Source organism: Sturnira hondurensis, unplaced genomic scaffold (assembly GCF_014824575.4).
Source record: "Sturnira hondurensis isolate 20B ecotype Veracruz unplaced genomic scaffold, ASM1482457v3 Scaffold0021795, whole genome shotgun sequence".
NCBI classification, from domain to species: Eukaryota; Metazoa; Chordata; class Mammalia; order Chiroptera; family Phyllostomidae; genus Sturnira; species Sturnira hondurensis.
In genome coordinates, this window is record NW_028094426.1 from 1,737,148 (window position 1) to 1,757,219 (window position 20,072).

At 39.6% G+C, this 20,072-nt stretch overlaps 1 protein-coding gene across 3 annotated transcripts in view; it reads left to right on the forward strand.

The window, feature by feature from the left end:
- ITPR2 (inositol 1,4,5-trisphosphate receptor type 2) overlaps positions 1 to 20,072 on the forward strand; it is a 456,496-nt gene that overhangs the window by 20,232 nt on the left and 416,192 nt on the right. For 2 of the 3 annotated variants that reach the window (XM_037033923.1, XM_037033924.1), the window contains exon 2: positions 17,102 to 17,172. The exons of the other annotated variant lie outside the window; for it this stretch is intronic. In XM_037033923.1, coding sequence (XP_036889818.1) covers positions 17,102 to 17,172 — 71 coding nt within the window. The remainder of the gene's footprint in view (positions 1 to 17,101; positions 17,173 to 20,072) is intronic. 3 annotated transcript variants of the gene reach the window in all.

Below are 20,072 nucleotides of genomic sequence, written 5' to 3' on the forward strand. Positions count from 1 at the left end.
TACCTGGTGAATATGAATTGGTGGGTGGGATAAAAAAATTCATTGTGTATATCTGATTACCTGCTCTTCAGTTTTATTCCTTAGGATGGCAGGATGTTGAGCAATGTTTTTTTTTTTTCTTCACATTGTAAAGAGATCTGCTTTTTGTAGCCCAGTAGTAGGAGCAGCCAAAATGAAAGCACCAAATCACGTTTGTAGAGGAAGTTTTGGTGAGAAAATAATGGTCGTGGATCACCTGCTATTTAAATCTCTCTGGAAGACCTTTTTGTGAATAAGGGAAAGCAGTGAGCCTGGTTCCTGTTTTTCATTTTTACTAGATAGGAGTCGGACCAGTGTCAGTTTCGATGAGAACCGCTTCACAGATGAGAGGAGAGGCCTTTCCTGTGGGGTCCAGGAAGTGCAAGTATGAAACAGGCTGTGTCTGTGCTTCCAAAGGAATCAGATGATTGGGACTGGATATTTCCATCCATTCAGATGACGGGCAGAACGAGGAAGATGATACCTGTCTTGAGCTTGTCTTTGTAAAATTATTTCCCTCTCATTTAAAATTCTAAAAATAAGGCATATAAATTCAGGGGGAGCTTCTATAATTTTAATTTTCCTAAGACTTTTCAGAGTTTTTTACATTTTGCTCACTGGTACTTGATTGCCCTTTCGTTGTATTAAATTATAACATAGAGACTGCCAAATGTAAGTTAAGTTGTGAAGGGAAAAGAAAAAATTAAATTGGCCATTGATGATAGCAATATTTGTAAATGGGGCCCTTTAAAACTTAACTGAGAGGGGGTTGTCCTTTTGAAGAGATAGGTGCAGTTTCTTTGCTTTTCCATGAAGAAAAGTTATTCAGTTGTATGTGGCCATGGACATTGTCCTTGGAAGACGCGACTGTGATCTAGAGGAGAGCATCTGTTTTCTCCTCTTCTCCATATAGCCCTTAATTATGGTGCTAATATGTGAGGTGCTTATTTGGGGTTGAAACAACCAGTCATTAGCGGTTTGTTTTGTTTCCTTCGAAAAAATGAATTATTAGAGAAGTTATCTTCCTAATACATTTTAAAGGAGAATGATGCCTATGAAATGCCTGTTGAATAGAGTGTGTCTTCTTCGAAGAAAACTCTGCTAAGGTTAAGATATGAGAATTTCCATATGAACTTTGAGGGCCTAGGCTGGGTGGTTCATTGGTTAGGGTGTCATTCTGATACACCAAGGTTGTGGGTTTGATCTCTGGCAAGGGCACACACAAGAAGCATCCAGTGAATGCATGAGTGATGGAACAAGCTGGTGTTTCTCTCTCTTCTCCCCACCTCTAAAATTAATGAATAAAATTTAAAGAGAAAATAACTTTGAGACATCTTGATATTCAACTATGGTTATGCTCTAAGAATTTTTCTTAACCTTGTTGGGGTTCATATGTCCTTTTGAGACTAGGAGAAAATTTATGTTGCAACTGCCCATGGATATACACATATTTGAGGGTGTATAAGACTTCCTGAAGTCCGCTCCTTGGACCCAAGCTTAAGGAATACTTATGTTAACATTCCATCATGGTGCTTACACTGAAATGTAAGCTTTGGGTTTGGTCCCTCTTGCTATTTCCCCAGTGCCTAGGATAGTGCCTGGCTCATAATCAACATGCAGTGAGTATTTGTTGAATGAATGAATCAATAACAAAGTGAACATATTTTCCTTTTTGATATGTGGCTAGCCTGGATTTTCTGGTTGCTTATACTTTATCAGCTCTTTACTAGTTATTTGACCTTCATTTACTTATTTACTTTTTAAAAGCTTTTTCTATTTATTGATTTGAGAGAGAGGGGGAGAGAGATATCAGTCTGCTGTTCTACTTATTTACGCATTCATTGGTTGATTCTTCTGCGTGCCGTGATGAGAGATCAAACCCACAACCTCGGCATATCAGGGTGGTACTCTAACCGACGGAGCCACCTGGCCAGGGCTTCATTCACTTCTTTTGCAAGGAACAGAAACCCCATCAGTTTAAATGAACTAGAAGATTTTTGGTTTGCATTACTGGGAGTCCAAGAGTAGGTTCTGGGTCAGGTGCAACTAGAATCAAGGCTTCAGGTGATGGGACCCCAATTTTGTCTCTTTCTTCACTTCTTTACTTCTGGTAAACTTTTCCCACCCATGGTGGGGAAGTGTGGTTTTTGGCCATTCTAGGTCTACATTTGCCCTCATGATGCCTGATCTTAGAAGGAGACCTAACATTCTCCTTTTTCTTTTCTTGTTCTATCTGCTTCTGTAAAGGCACTTTGGCCCTGCTTGGGTTAGCGCTCTTTTCTGGACAAGCACTCTGTCAGGGGTAATGGGAGAGGGAGGGGCCAGCCTCCGTCTTAAAACCCTCCTTGAGTGGTAGAGGGGTTCCATTGTTTCTTAACCATGCCATATTAAGAGTCTTACATGGGAAAGAAGTTTCTAAAAGGACGAGGGCAGAATAAAAAGTAAGATAGGCCCAAGGCGTCTTTCATACATAGTCATGCGCTGTGTACTATTTCAGTCAATGACAGATTGCATATATGATGGTGCTCCCATAAGATTTTAAGGAGCTGGAAAATTCCCATTGCCTAATGACATTGTAGGTGTTACAAGGTTGTAGCTAAAAGGTTGAAGAAATCAACAAGGCTGTGATTGAGATGACAGTCAAGTTTAACCTGGGTGTGGATGAAGGTGACATTGAAGAGCTCCTAGAGGTGGTTCCTGTATAGCTGACCAGTGAGGAGTTGCTGGAACTGGAATGGGGATGCACAGCTGCAGAAGGGGCAAGAGAAGATGAGACTGTGGAAGAGAAGGAAGAACCCCCAAGGAAATTCACAGTGGAGGGTATAGCAGAAGCTTTTGCAGACCTTTACAAGGTCATTAAATGCTTTGAAAACTTGGATCCCCCGACGCCAAAAGGTTTACATTAAGAGAAAAGAAAGTTCATGGTGCATTATCTGCTCACCAGCAAATCTATGATGAAAAAGAGACAAGCCAGGCAGAACCATCAAGGGCGTATTTCTGAAAAGCGGGGCAGGTCCTTCAGGAGGTGTTCCAGAAGAAGGCCTTGCTGTTGTGGGAGATGGCAGCTGCCTGCGTGTCACTGCTCCCATGGGACAGGATGTAGAGGGAGAAGACAGTGACACTGATGTCCTGACCGTGGGTAGGCCTCGGCTAATGTGTGTGTTTGTCTCTTACTTTTTCACAAAAACATTTAAAAAGTAAAAAAAAGGTAAAATTAAAAATAGAAAAAAGCTCGTAGAGTAAGGATATAAGGAAAATATTTTTGTACGACTCCACGCTTGTTAGCGTTTTGAGCTGTGCTCAAAAGGGTCGAAAAGTCAAAAAGAATCAAACTCTAGAAAGTAAACATGTTATGGTAAGCTAACACTAATTTTTTATTAGAGAATAAATTTTTTATTATTGGTTTCACAGAGAGAGAGAAACATCCATGTGAAAGAGAAACATTGATTGGCTGCTGCCCACACGAACCCTGACTGGGGATCAAACTGCAAACTTTTGGTGTACTGAATGATACTCCTGGCAGCTGTGCCACCCAGCCAGGGCTCTTTTACTCCATATTTTCCCTGTACTTTTTCTTTGTTTAGATGTGCAGATACTTACTATTGTGTTGCAATTGCCTGTAGTATTCAGTACAGTAACATGCCGGGTAGACTTACAACCTGGGAGCACCGGGCTGTACCACAAGCCCAGGTGTGTAGTTGGCCGGACCATCTAGGTGTGTGTGAGTGCCGTGTTTTGTTCGCACAATGACAAAAGCACCTCATGATAAATTTCTCAGAAGTTAGCCGCATTTTTAAGTAGTGCATGGCTGTAAATTAATGTTTAACTGTGTGCGTCATGAGCAGTAGGCCTAAGTCGTTTTTCTTTTATTAAAAGTCATGTTTGAATAACATTTCACCAAGAAGTTGAATAAACTGATTTATTAAATTAAGTGATTATTAAGTGTTTACTCAGGGCCAGGCACTGTCTAGTTTTTCAGCTTGGAAGCACTTCACCTTATTTATGATAACTCCTATGTTGCTATCAATACTAATTGCCATAATACTGTGTGGTAAATAAATATCAATAGTATGTATAATTTCACACCCAAGTCAGTATAATAATAGCCCGTCAAGAGCCAATCGCTGTTTATCTCTCTCCTGAGTTAGGATACTGATCGCTTCTATGGGGCACGTAGACGGACCCTCACTTCCCTCACTCGGGTTACTGCCCCAGGCTCCAGTGTGGGCTCTGCTCCTGTCGCCCGCACTCCCGCCAGTCTGGGCTCCCTTCGGCAACCAGAGGGCTCTTTTCACATGTCAGTCAACCACGCTGACCTTTCTCTGCTGCAGACCTTCCAGGGGCACCTGTCTTATTCTCACTCAGAGTCTTTACTGTGACTTGGGAGGCCCTTTAGGATCTGGCCCCCTCAGTCCCTGACCCTTCTGACCTCCTTCCCAACCTATCACCTTACTCGGTTTCCATCAGCTGTCTTGGCTTCCTTGCAGGCCCTCGAACACGGCGAACGTGTTCCCACTGCAGGGTCTTTGCCCTGGTTGTTTTCTCTGCCTGCAATGCAGTTCTACATACTCTGTCACATCCTATAAGTTTCTTACCATGCTTTATGTTTCTCTTTTTTCTATATCATTTATCCCTTAGCACACTGATTTATGGATTTGTTATGTTTATTGTTTCTTGTCTCCTCTCCACTCGCTCCTATAAGGGTCTTGGTTTTGTTTGCTCTTCGAACAATGCCTGGCACATAGTAGCTGCTTGGTAAATATCTGTGGAATGAGCGAGTTCCCTGATGAAAAGATTTAGATTTTTTTCTGAAGTGATTACCTTCCTGGTGAACTTCTTTCAACAATTAAGTGCGAAGAATAAATAATGATGAAAATGAGGATAGCTAATAGTTATTGAATATATAGTTTGTGCTGGGCATTTCTAATAAATAATGTTGATGGTGATGATGGCTAACATTAGTAGAATGTTAAACTTAGTACCGGGAATTTTGCATTATCAAAATTAATTAATTTTGTTAATTTTCAAACAGTTAATTTTCAGTTAATTTTGAAACCAGTCCTTTCAAGTTATTACTAGCATAATCTCAACTTTATAGTTAGTCCAGAGAAATAACTTCTCAACATCCCACACTTATAGAATAATATGATTATGATATTAGACTTCTGAAAGGAAATAAAATATTGTTAAATTTATATTATCCCGTTTTGTTCTATTCTGGCAGAAGCCAGTATCACTCTTTGGGAAATTTTACTTGTGGTTATGACGATTACTGTTTGAAGGATTAGGAATTAGAACTAGGAGTGTCCTTACATGTAGAGATAAATCCATGACTTAAGACTACTAATGAATTCTACTTTAGGACCACTACTATTTCTGCCGCTAGGGGTTGGAAAAAATTTTGTCCAGCTGGTGGCAAGGGAAATAATTTAGTTTAACAAACACATGTGTAGCTCTTTTTAGCCACCAGACTTTTCTGCTTGTTTTTCTTTACCTTGGGTTTTACCCTCATTTGGCTCTGCTCCACAGCGGGCCTGTGTGGCGCTTTATTATTTCTGGTAAGGATTCATGCACTCTGTCCCGGAAAGGGAGGCCTCTGCTTTTTAATTAAAACACTCCAGAACAGGGTATAGCTGTCATTGCAGCCATAATCACATCCTTGCCGGTAACACAAACAAGTTCTTTGTGCACAGAAATGGCTTAAAACTGTGTCTTATACCTATTGTTTCCATCCATACTAATTATAGGTCTGTCTGTAGAATGACATCTGTGGTGTTTTTAAAACCCATATTTATTCACATTTAGCCACTGTTAATTAAATGCCCGAAGCTGTATTTCTGAAGGAATTTTGTGAGTGTGGGAAAAGTTTTTTTTTTCTGGCAGTTCTTAGAAATGTCCCAGTTCCTGGCTGATGTAGACACAAGAGTCATCTGCCCGCGGCTTTAACAAGATAACTTTTATAACCTGTGACTTTCTGGAAAAAAGTCTAATTTCTATTATGTAATGATTGTGAAAATTGGTCTATAGTTGCCAGGAATTTTTCTTGCCAGGGTACTTCTCTTGCCAACTATTTCCTCCTAGGTATGTTTCTCTTTTATGTTTAATTAGCCAGGAAGTGGTAGTTTGTTCTCATAGCCTCTCTTTTTGAGAAGGGTAGCACAGTAAAGGAACAGGGAAGAGGCAGATCCTTCCAGCTGTAAAACTAATCACCGGTGGCATTGTACTCAGATTTCAAGGCACAGAAATGTTTTTGATAAATTTCTGTTCTGCCTAGGAGTTCTTACCGACTGGACTATTTCTTTGCGGTCTCTTTTAGCTGTTCATTTTTAGAATGTATACCTAAATGTCCCTTTATGGTTTGCTGAAGGGATGGCCCAAGGATGAAAACTTGTATCATTACTACATACTTCATCTTTCCTTCCTGTGATCTGCCTGCTGTACCATCATCAACCTCATTTTTTAAAAGATTTTATTTATTTATCTTTAGAGGGGAAGGGAAAGAGAGAAGGAGAGAAATATCAATGTATGGTTGCTTCTCGTGAGTCCCCTGCTGGGAACTAGCCTGCAACCCAGGCATGTGCCCTGACTGGGAATCGAACTGCGATCGTGTGGTTCGCAGGCCCAAGCTCAATCTGCTGAGCTACACCAGCCAGGTGTCATTTTGTTTTTTGCAATTTGTTTTCTTTAGCTCTGTGGACCATTAAAGTATCAATTCATTCTTTCGGCAATTATTTTGTGTACACTGACTACAAGCCAATCAGTGTGTGAGGAGTTGAGGGTATGAAGATTAAACATATACTGTTGTAGTCCCCGAGGAGCTCACTGTGTATTTAGAGACGTGCAGCTGGGTGTATAACATGATAAATAACAGTCTGAAAGGGTGCCTGTCAGGGCTGGCGAGAACGTAGAAGGGGAACCTGAACCTCTGGATAGTGGGTGAGTGTGGGGTTTTTAGCCAAACGTGAGTTCACTATGAGCCAAGGAAATGATATTTTTTTGAAGCTTGTAAATTGAGGCTATAGTTTAGAAATATAGTAGGGATATGAAAAACCAACAATTAAGAAACCTGGTATATTAATGTGCTCAAACAGAAAATTTCTCCAGTTGTTGCATCTCGTATATCTCTATGGAAGTTCTATGTTTTATGTATATCCTTCAGATGTACATAAGGATTATTAATTGCTGGTTTCCAAGCATGCAGCCTCACTAAATTTTGTTGGCTTGTCCTGTCGGTAATTGGGAAGTACGTTGCAATCTTCCACCATGGTAATGCCTCTGTTAACTTCTACCTGTAGTTCTCTAAATTGTGTTTGATATAATGTGTGGATATTACACCTAAGTTTAGAATTGTTATGTTTTCTTTTTTTTTAAGTTACTATTGTACAACTCAAACTAATTATTTTTTATTTTAGATTTTATTTATCTTTAGAGAGGAAGGGAAAGAGAGAAGGAAAGAAATATCAATGTATGGTTGCCTCTCGTGAGTCCCCTGCTGGGAACTGGCCTGCAACCCAGGCATGTGCCCTGACTGGGAATTGAACCGTGATCGTGTGGCTCGCAGGCCCGCGCTCAATCCACTGAGCTACACCAGCCAGGGCAGAATTGTTATGTTTTCTTAGAGAACAGGAACACTTCTCATATAATGGCCCTACTTATTGTGAATACTGCTTTGTCCACTTGAAGTCTGCTCTCTGATATTGCTCCTGTTGCCATAGCTTCTTTGGGTTAGTGAGACTCGGCTTCCATTTTTGGGAAGACGCAGGTAGCTGGATGTTTTCCATCCAATGTGAGAATCTGTGTTTTGAAAATCTGTCTTTTAAATAAGTTAAACATTACACTTATTATGATTATTGTTAACTTATCTCTACCCTCTCACTCTGTGCTTTATATTAATAATAATTTTTCACTGATTTCTTCTTTTTAAAAAAATTCTTTGGGATCAACTGAATTTGCACTTATTTTTTTCTTCGTATTTTATTTCTCCCTCTTTATTGGTTTTGTATTTATACACTCTGTTTTCATCATCTCAGTAGTTTCTTTTAAAATTGTAATATACGCACAAATATTGTAATATACGCAAAAATTGTAATATACGCACCACTGATTGGTGTGACTCAGTGGATTGAATGGCAGCCTGCAAATGAAAGGATCATTGGTTTGATTCCCAGTTGGGCACATGCCTGGGTTGTGGACCAGGTTCCCAGTGGGGGGTGTGTGAGAGGCAACCACATGTTGATGTTTCTTTCCCTCTTTTTCTCTCTCCCTTCCCCTCTCTCTAAAAATAAATAAATAAAATCTTAAAAAATAAAATTATAATATACATGTTCAAAGTATAAAGGCAATTGATGTTTTATCCTATTTCTGTGCAGTTTTGAACCTCGGAGCTACTTAACTCAGGTCACTTCCTTTCTACTTCTGTGCAGGTGTCTGGTATGTCAGGGCTGTGCTTTTTAAACTCATGTGTTACTCATTATTATTCTTTTGTACTGAGACAGTGTTTGTTTAGTCTAATACACATGTTTCTACAGTTTTTTCTCCATATTTCTTCTCAGAACTCATATTTTTCTACTAAGATAATTTTCTTTTTATCAATACCTGGAGCATACTGAAAGTCTGTTAGTGGTAAGTTCTTAGTTTTTACTTATCTAAAAATATTTTGATGTCCACCCCCCATTTTAAAAGTTTATTTTGCCAAGCACACAATTTTAACTTGATAGCCAAGTTTTCCTTCATCATTTAGACAAATGATTCCACAGTCTCTGGCTTGTATTGTGGAGACTGAGAAGTTGACAGCCCAGTGCACTGTGTGTTCTGTCTCAGGGGACCCATATCTTTCATCAGCCCTGGAAATTCTCAGCCTTTATCTCTTCAAATACTGCCTCTTTTCTCAAAACCTGACACCACTTAATTATGTTGGTCAAAACTGTGGGGTTGGCACAGAAGGTCTACTCAGTCCTTCCAAAGCCCAGTTCCTGTCTCCAGTCTCTTGGAGGCCTGTTCCAGGCTCTGTTTCCCTCATTTTCTGTGGTGACTGATGAGGTATGGAAGCATTGACTCTCGAAATTGGAAGGATCTATCATGGTAAAATGCCTTCATTATTCTTGTTCTATATGGATATCTTTTCTTAACTGGAATCCTAAAACATCTTATGTATAACCAACTGAGTAGCAGTAATGAAACTTTCATAATCATTGAATGTTCCTGCCTTGGAAAGAGTCATAGAAATATGCCCAAGGCTGCAGTGACACCCAGCTATGCTGGTGGATTAAGGAATCTTACATCACTGTTAATGTAGATGGAGGGATTCAAAGAACACTTCAGAGTGTCTAGTTAGTACTGAGATTTGCCAAGCCGTAGCTACAAAGACATTCCAGAGACAGAGCATCAGAGGATTTACAGAACTCTGGTACTTCTGGGAAGTGAAGAAGACAAAGATCCAGACGTCAAAGGCTTGCAAGTGGAGCCTTCTGATAACCCCAAGAGAACTGCTGAGACCTGAATCTGGTCATTGACAGGCCTTCTCCAGATGACTAATCCTGTGATGCAGCACAGCAGGTCACGGGAATCTCTACGAGAAACTCATCACCTGTGTTTACGTCAACACAACCCACAGTAAAGGTCAGTAGTCCCCTTTCACCAGGAATGAAGCGTAAAGGAGAAAAATCGTCCACAAAGGAAAATAAGAAATTACTTATTTTTTATGGCTATCATAATAAAGAAGTTTCTGCTTAAGAAATTGTCTCTCTTCCATTCTGTTTATTCTCTCCACCCAGGGTGCTAATTATATAAGCATGGTAACTTTATCCTACGTTTATATTTATTTCTTAACTCCTCTTTTATATTTTCTCTGTCCTTCTGTTTCACTTCGAGTAATTTCTTAAGATCCATCTTCCAGGTTATTAATTAGCTGTGCCTAACTTACTCTCTTGACACCCTACTTATTTCAACAATTATTTTTCACCTCTGGGATTCCTTCTTAAATCCATCTGGCCATTCTTGATAGGTTCTTATTCTTTGCTGCTTTTTAAAAAAGGTATCTTTCATGCTTGTTGATACTTATACTAGATATATTTGTAGTTGTTAATTAAAATATCTGTTTGAGGTTGTTTTTGCTGGTACATGCATAGCAGCCTGTTGTGTTATCAGTAATTTTTAAAATATTTGAGACCATATCTCTTGAACTTAATTTTCAGTATAACAACTATAAACTCTGGACAACATATAAAAAAACAACTTTGTGAAGGCATGAAAGAGTGTCCAAAACCAGGCAGAAATGTGGGGCAGGGGAGGGGTCTCTACTTGGAATAGAGAGTGTCGCTAGGGGAATTCCTCACCTGATGACCTTCCTGTGAGAGCACCTCCAGATTTGTGCCAACCAGGCGGTGAAAACTCAGGATCTTAACTTTGCCTACTGAGTCAGTATTTCCAGGGCCTATGGGTTTTCTAGCTCTTTGCAGATGATTGAAAACTGATAGTAGTTAAGTCAACTCAGACATCACTAAACAATTGATTTCAACTTCTACAGAGATCCATTGATTATCCTGAGAAAGACACCTTGCCCATACTTTGACTTTCAGGAAGACAGCAATGGACAGGCTAGGAGAAAACGCTAAACAAATTGACTTGCAATAGCAATAGATTCAAAGATGTCAGGGAGGCAGGGCACAGAGGATTAGAAGAAAAAGAAGCATTGGATTCGAGAAGAAAAAGTCATGATTTCTTTCTTTGGTTGGGTTAGGGCTTTAAGCTTTCAAATACGCAAATTCTTTCTGAAATCATGGTCTGATATCTATGTTCCTCTTTGGATGGCAATATGTAACTCAGTTTCTTTTCCTACCAGTTGCCTCAATATTCATACTCTGAAGAGAATTGTTTCACAAAAGGGTGGCTTCTTGCAGTGATTTAGAAAGAGTTATCATGTTAGCGACAACATTCCTTTTCTAGTCCACATGATACCTACTTTTTAAAGGTCTTTAATTCATTTGGTCTTGGTGGATCAAAAATTTAAGTATAAGGAGTATCCAGTATTTTCAGGAGTTTCCTTCCACGTAGTAGCACTTTAAAATTTAGTGTTTATTGTGTAATTTAAAAGTGCTTTAAAGTGATTTTTGTCTTTCGCGGAAACATAACTGGAAACATTTTAAATACCTAAGGACAGGCACAATTTCAACTTTGGAAGGAACCTGTTTTGGAAATATTAGCAGCAACCAACATGTGTATGATCAAAGAACTCACAGAAGGAGTTACACACCTGTTTCATATTTAAGCTTAAAATACTTGTGTTAGTGGAAAGGTATTATTAAAATAAGACATCTAAAAAGAGAAGGTAATGTTAAATTGGATTAGTTTAACTTTTATAACCCTCAAATATCAAGTAGCAGACAAAAGCAAATTCAACTCTTCTGGTCGTCATAGACAGGTAAGATGAGTATGGCAATGAGGATTTGGTATGTTGCAATCTCTGTTGCACTTACAAGTTGGAACACTTTGGCAGAAATTTTGCAATGAAGTCACCTCCTTCTTTGCCAGATTTCTGGCTTTGTGGAAGAGTGTCTCCATAGGCCTATTGGATATGTGGTATAAAATCGGACATTTGTAGAACCTAGTATTTCTTGTTAAGTTACTCTGAATTATGCATACAAGCAGTAATCTATAGGCCTTGAGGTTGGCTCCTAATTTGGGCAACTTGAGTATTGGTAAGTAAAAAAAAAAAAAGTCTGTATTACTACATAGCAAGATCTTAAGATTTTAAAATACTATGTTCTAAGAATACAGTGAGAGAGTGGAACAAACTCTCATACTAGTGTTTTGCTTGGAATGCTGAAATAATGTGTACACTTTAGAAAAATTGATATAAACAGTTAAACTCTGTAACTACAGTGCGTAAAATATTATAAATGATACAATCCGCTATTGAAGGATGATACCACAAGCCAACTCAAACTACAAGACAGGATCAGAGAAATGGATAACCATAGAAATAGAACGAACTGGGAGATCACAACTGACCCATTTAAAAATGAGGCACAGCAAGGCTAAGTGACTCATGTAAACACAGCTGATTATGGAATGGCTGACCAAGGATTAGCACCGAAGTGTTTTGTCTTCTATTTTCGTATTACTTTTCAATGAAGGGGCAGGAGGGAGTTGATGTTTCAGGGTGGTAGGGAATTTGTGGTAGGGAACAGTTTAGGGAAGAAGCCAGATTTATTTACTTTAAAAATAGTTATACAGTGTATGCAATTATTTATTTAGTCATAATTTATTCATCCTCCTTCTGATGGACATTTGTGTTTTCCCGTTTTCCATCGGGAGCAGTGTTGCCCGAAGCGCTCTTGCACGTGTCTCCAGATTCGCGTTTGCAAGCATTTCTCTGGGGGCCATATCTAGTTAACATTGCACTCACATATATTTTTAAAATGTCAGCGGTACTCTGTTTACTTTGAAATTTACAAACAGGAGACCTCATAGTCAAAGACAACAGTATGGTAGTTACAAGAGGTGAAGAGGGCTGGGGCAGGGGACGTAGTAAAAGTCCCATGTTTTTGATTCACACATATGTCTAAAATTAAAATATCTACTGAAATCTGCTTATAGATACCTTGGAAGGCCTAATAGTCGAATGATTTTTTTTCTTATAAATTGAAATGAACAAACAATTTACAGTTATGACCTTGTGAAAAGAAGATAGATACAAAGGATAACCGGTTTTACAATAGCCGAGTTTCAGTGACAGATTGAGAATTTTAGGCTAGTGCTGTAATTGCTTTACGTGCTGATTCAGACATGACAACAATAAATGCAGCCCATTAAAAAGGGCACTAATATGTTGAGTTGAAAGATGCTGTATGAGAAATTGTTATTTAGGGCAGGTTATCTTGGCCTTCGATATTTTTGATAATTTTCTGAGATGCATCTGCGTGGGGAGAATTGCCAACAGTGTGGTAGTTACAACCCTTTCTTCCATCTACTATTATGCAATCATTTCTTGGTTGTAGGCATTTTTACTGTTTATAGGATCTACCAAAAGTGACATTATTGATTTATTCCGTGATTCAAAGAGTCAGTCATCCACTCCAGTAAAATTATTTAACACCCTCCAGGTTTGAGGGCTAATATTTAAAGTTGGGCATGTTATGGTGAAGAAAACAAAAATGGGCGTCTCGGAACTTATACCTTACAGTGTTAGAGACATGCATAAGTCAGGAATTAGTATGAAGTGCGAGCTCTGTTGATGGAGGTGTGTAGGTACCACGGGAGTACAAGACAGGCATTCCCGGTCCATTTAAGAAAGGTTAGAGAGCTTTTACAAAAATACAGACTCTTATTCCTAATCCCCCAAAACTTTGATTTTGTAGGTCTATACCAAAGAAGCCTTCTGTTTTTGTTGTTACTCTTATTATGATTGTTGTTCATTCTTTTAACTCCCCATAGGATTCAGCCAATTAGCCAGATTTGGGAAACACTTTATGAGTGAGTGATGAAAATGGGCAGCAGGCATGGCACGGTCTCGAAGTGAATTATCCAGAGATGCAGTAGATGATTTCAGATGCTTTCTACTCAGAGGCTATAGCTTGATCTTTATATTTGTCCCCATTCAGTTGTAAATTCTTATCCTCAGATTATGGGAGAAAAGTGTCCCGGTGGTGGATGTGGGTGCCTTTCCTACCAGCAGTACACATGGAAAGATCCTGGAGTTGTCTAGCTATAGAGACCCAGTGAACTTCAGAGGTGGGCTTGACTGCCCAGGGAGCTACCAGGCTCTTAGGATGCCTAACTGTAAACTTAGCCTCAAAAAGACAGGGGAAGAGTCCCTGGTCCCACTTGTTTGGGGGCACATCTGGATTCTCGTGGATAGTTTCTAGGGTCCCATTTAAAGTGGATTTTGACACTTGTATATGAAAAGATGTGGAGCTCCTTGGTAAATATCCCAGTGAGGAAGAACTGGAGAGAAAAAGCCTTGTTTATCCCAGAAAAAAAGAGTATGTGGTCTGTCTAGTTACAGAAGAAAGAAACGGAAGCAAAACGAAAAGTTGTTTGGGAAGGAAGTCTCACTTCCTCACTGACCCATTTCTGCATATAACAAATATTTATTTAGTGTCACTGTAACTAATTTTAGAAGATACCAAGGATATAATGGTAAACAGATGGATTCAGTGTCTGACTTAATGGAATTAATTTATTGGAAGATCTAAACAGTTAAGCAAGTCGTTATAAAAATTACAGTAAGTTTTGTGGTGGGAAACACAGGGTGCTGTTTCACCTCCATATAAGACACATGTCTAACATCAGTGCTGTCAGAAAGGTGGTAAATGAGGAACACTCTGGCCCTGGAGGCAGGTATTCAAGAAGAGGGTGTTGGAAATATTGTAGAAGTTGGGCCAGTGATTACCATTGAAATCCCGTTTAACTTTAACTGAAATGACCATATATGTCAGTGATTTTCAACTTTTTTCATCTCATGGCACACATAAACTAATCACTAAAATTCTGTGGCACACTAAAATTCACCAAAAATAAAAAACCAATTCACCAAAAATATATTTTTTCCTGGCCTGACCAAAAAAAAAAAAATAAGTATCATTTTGATTCATTCCACTAGATGGCTATTGTTTTGTTGGCTTTTGTCATTCTTTTATTGGACAATCTAAGGGATTGCCCTCTGACTAAATAGCAAGTTTAAAAATTTTTTGCGATGTACCAGTTGAAAATCACTGGTATTTGTCTTTATAACAGATTCACACTTGCTTCTTTCTATCTTTCCCTTTCTTCCATTCCCAGTTCCAGTTCTTTAAGTTTGCACAATGAAATGATGGTCTTTGTGATTTTGACAGACATTTGGGTGTAAGGAATAGGACACATTCTGAGAACCGAAGTCATTCTTAATTATGTTTTTACCTGAGCCACTAGGTAATTGAGGACAGGTATACGTGTTTATATAAATGCACTGTTATCTGCTTTATGGCTTCAGTTTTTCCCAGTCCTCCGATGGCTAGCCCATGCGGGTGGGGACTCTCTGGGTGCATTCTAGTGGGAAGCTGTAGTTCTGTGGGAGTGGGGTGGGCACCAAGAATTGGTAGAATGTCGTTGCTACTTTTTATATAATTTTAATATACTCTGAAGGGTAAGATTATTTTTTTAATTACGTTTAGAATTCTTAATGTGCCTTAACTAATTAGAAAAGTGGACCTTTCCCTCACAGCATTTCTTAAAAAATTCAATGTTATGTTGTGACATTCTCATGAGCCTCTTGTGTTCAATGTTACAGACCGAAGTTGGGTATTGCAGGCATTTGGGTTTGCTTCTTGACCAATGTGACTTCCTGTTTCTAAGAAAACAGTTTTAAAAACTCTTAAAAGGAATTTCTCGCATGCTTGGCAGCTCTTGTAAAACCACATTTTTTGTAAAGCAGTGTGAATGATGTATATTAAAAAAAATCAAAGAAAGAACCTTATTGCCTAACTAAATTAACATTTTGTTTTGTGGAAATTGGATCCTATAGATAAATCTGGTGATTTAGGAAGTGTCTGCTTCTGGTAACCAGATAAACCAGGAACCACGCGTTCGATTTGGATAATCAGCCTAGCTCAAGCGAATGTTTAATCATGAATTGGATTTTACTCTGTGTTGGGAGTTGATGTATAGTAGTGAGTCCGGTTAATTTTTTTTTTTTTTAAAGAAAGTTGCAACTTGGTCATCTTCCTTCAAACGAATTCACAAACTTAGAACTAATTCACAAGCATTTTTACAATGTCCTGGAGGGGTAAAACCCAGTTATTCCCACCACTCAGTCGTTGGAAAAAATGAATGTTAGTAGGTCTTTGGTAGTTAAATATTCCTCTTTGGACGGGAGAGTTGCGTTTCTTGGTTCTCAGGGCAGAGATTCAGCTATTCTCTCGGAATTGTCCTAGAAATTGGGTTCTGGTAATTATTTTAATAGGGATAAAGTATGTTTTTTGTATCTACAAAGGCAATTTATTCATTCAATTCTTTAAATATTTGTTATTTTTCAAAAAAGATTTTATTTTTTATTGTTCTAACAGAGTGGGGAAGGGAGAAACAGAGGGAGAGAAACATTGATCAGTTTCCTCTCACATGCGCTCAGCTAGGAACCGGGCCCGAAACCCAGGCATGTGCCCTGACAGGGAATCGAACTGGCGACCCTTTGGTTTGCAGGATGGTGTTCAACGCAATAAGCCACACCAGCCAAGGCTGGTTATTATTTATTGAGTACCTATGTGTCAGGCATTCTTCTAGAAGCAGACAGTATGATGAGGAATAAAGCAGGCAAGATCTTTGATTTTATTTATTAAACACTTACTAAAGTACTTAAGGGCTTACAGTATGCCAGAAACTGCACTTGGTACTTTGTGGATAGTAAGTCATTTAATCCTCCTGACAATGCTGTGAGGTAGGTACTCTGTCCTTACTTTACAGGCCTAGGTGGGAGGAACAGAGGCACCTGGCTAGGACATCGCTGAGCCAGGGTTTGAACATGGGACGAGTGCTTATAACCACCCACTCACTCTGTGGTGACTCTGTAAGCCTGCCCTCATAAGCTTACACATTGCCTGTGAGAAAAACAAAACACACACTCAGACAAAAAGGGAAAATAAAAACTACAAGTAATCTGACCAAGGTTGAAAACTACAGGTCATCTGACCAAGGTTAACGTGTTCCGTTCCTCTCGTACGTGTAAGAGGTGTGTGTGTATGTGTGTATGTTTGTAAGCATATATGAGATCTTACGGATTTATTACCACTTATTTTAACAACACATTATAAATGTTTGGCAGGCTGGTACATTTCCAAGTTGAATTTTACACAACTCTCCAGTGTTCCCTGGTGCGTCTATGTCCTGATTTATCTAACCAGGTTCCTACCGCTTAATGATGTTGAGTTGTGACTTCAATTTTGAGTTTCATAAATGCTGCTTTAATCAATCCCTTTATGACAAACCTTTTTGTGCATCTATGATGATTATAAAGTTTTTAGTGAAGAGTAGTAAATATATGATGTCCACGTGCTGTCTGCGCCTCTTGGCTCTGATGAGGTTAATGACGTCATCATGCTTTTCCTTCCAGGTTAGTGGATGACAGGTGTGTGGTGCACCCGGAGGCAGGGGACCTCGCCAACCCTCCCAAGAAGTTCAGAGGTACGACATAAATATATATTTATTACGTGACCTAAGGGGACAGAGGTTATTCTTCTGTCTTAAAATAAGTAATGTTAAAACTTTATTTAATGTGGAACTTTCAAATATAAATATGTTCACTGAAAATGTTTTCAATAATTTCTCCATTGTTTTTCTTCTTTTATACATTGAAGGATTTATAATGAAAGGATAGTTTCCATATTTTTTTTTTATGCTAGACAGTAGCCTATCCCTTCAAAGGCAATCTTAGAAATGAACTGTGAGAGGCCACTTTTCAAACCAATAAATAAGCTAAATAACACATGCATGTGTTTCTGTGACAGTCACACTGTGAGTGTTACTGTGCCATCAGCGGCTCTTTAATTTGTTTTTATAAAATCTCCAGGAAGGGGACAGTGATGTGTGTGCTTAGCCTTTAAAATGCCACTTTGGTTGGTGTGTAGTAGCTAACAGTTGTCCTAGAACCCTTTTCTGAGTAGAATTTTAGAAGTAGCTTGATAATATCACTGAGAAATTGGTCATTGTAGAAGACTGAGTTTTATTCAGCTCTTATAAAAGAAAGATTAAGAGAATCTGCAAAGAATCATACACAACTAAAACCAGTAGTTAAAAGCTTGCTCAAATCAGTTGCCCAGTATGTATGTGCTTATAAGAATAAAAATAATTCTAAAACAATATTCGTTTTGAACACTGTCTAAGCATCCTTCTCGCAGGGTGAAAAGTGGCTTTAATAAGTGGTCCAAATCTGGAGAGAGGGCCCAGAGCCATGTTGTGATTTGCTACTTACTACCCTGGGGAAGGGAGATGGTGAACATTTGGAAAATATTTTCCAGGTTGCACTCTGTGATAGGCACTTTCCACACAGTTCTCATGATGAGAATATTATATTTCATTTTCCTTAAACTCAGAATCTCAGGAGAGAGAGTGACAAGCATAGTAAGTGTATTTCGGATTACATTGGTCACTCTGAATAAGAGATCTAAATTTCTCCTGAGGTGGAAAAATTCACGCAAGACAGGCTGTGGGAGGCTGTCTGGGGGAAGACTGCCCACTAGGAGCCCCCACAGATGCTCATTAGGGACACTCCTGTCACCTGGGCGAATGAGGTCTTCTCACCATAGAGTCCCCACTGAGATTGTTGTCAAAACCCAAATTTGAGTGCCCGACACTTTGAAAGGCCAAAAGTGACAATGTCAGAGTTTGGAATAAGAAAAGGTTTTTGGATTGAGAAGGTGCTGAGAAGATAGGAGACCTAATTGTGCCTCAAATCCATCTTGATAGGCTAGGTTAATGGTTTTTAAGGGGTTAGGGGAGCAGGTATGCAAAGTGCTGGTGGGGCACATTTTTATCGGAGGACCTTGGAACGTGGCCGTTTATAGTAAAGGGGTGTCGACACTGAATCTTCCTGGACAATGAGCCTTTGGCTTCTGAAAGGGTTCTGGTGTTCAAGTTCCAGCTATGTCCTGACTCTTGGGTTCAGTGGGGTGATGGTGGTGTCATGATGTTGGTGGGACTTTGGTTCCTGGTGCAACTGGAGGTCCAAGTTTTCTCCTCTGCATGTGCTTCGGCTGCATGACGTGGAGTTTTGGTCTATTGTCTCTGAAAGACAACTTAGTACCTCACTGAACACGGTAGGACCAATTTGAGCTAGTTCTGCCGTTACAAGGATCAACTTATGATAAAACTACCACGAGGGAGAATCAGCAGTTGTCACAAAACTTGGTCTTCCAGAACACCCTGCCACAGACTATGCAATAAGTGCATGGAATGATTTCAAAGATTGAAGAGGGTAGAGAAGCCCCAGTGAAAACAGAGAATCTGAAAAAGAACAGATGGGTTCTAAAAAGTTTGATTGAGTACATTTATAAAGATGAGAAGAGAGTTAGTGCTTTGGCAAAGGGACCTGAGGAACTCACCTAGGGTACAGTACAGAGAGATACAGAAAAGAAAAATATCAATGAAGTAACTCAGATGGTACTTATGGTCAAGATGGAGGTGTGGGTAAACATGGCTCACCTCTTTCCACAACCACAGCAAAATTACAACTAAACTACAGGACAACCATCACCCAGAACCATCAGAAATTGAGCTGAATTGAAGTTAGACAACTACAGAATTAAAGACACCACATCCATCCAGACTGGTAGCAGGAGCAGAGATACAGAATGGGCTGCTCCCACACCCTTTCATCTATGTAGTGGATAAAAATTTAGGAGGGATATCTCAGGAGTGAGGAGTCCCTGACCCCCCCAGGGTTTTGGTGCCAGGAAGATAAGTCCCCATAACTTCTAGCTGCAAAAACCAGGGGGGATTGAATCAGTGGGAGAGACTTCTGGAGTCCAAAGCAGTTCCTCTTAAAGAGCCCATACATAGACTTATTCAGACTCACTCCCTTTGAACTCCAGGGCTGAGGTAGCAGCATGGAGGGCACCAGTGGCATACAGGGAGGAAACGAAGTGTCTGGCATCAAGGCAACAGTTGGAGGACAGTTTTCTTCCAGACAGAAAGGCGGACAGGGGCCATTGTCCCTTTCTGAACCCTTCCCTGAAAGTCACAGAGCCAGCAGGTGGGTGCCATTTCTAAGACTCCATCAACCTGGCTAACACTATTTGCCCCACCCTGTAGATTTCCTGAGGCACTGTCCCACCCAATTTACAGCTCATTCAAGTTGTTGACAGTGGCTTCTCCATATGAATAGCTGGTCTTTGCTCAGTTTCACAACTTCCTAAATCCTCTTGAACAAGCAACAGCCAGCCTCATGAGCCCTCAGCACCCAGCCTTTGTACTTCTTGCTAAGTGGCCCCAGTCCTGGTACTAGCAGCAGCCAGCCTAGATAAACAGATTGTCATTGCCTGGGAACTTCCAAGCCTGGCACAAGTATCAGCCATCTGCAGATTGTG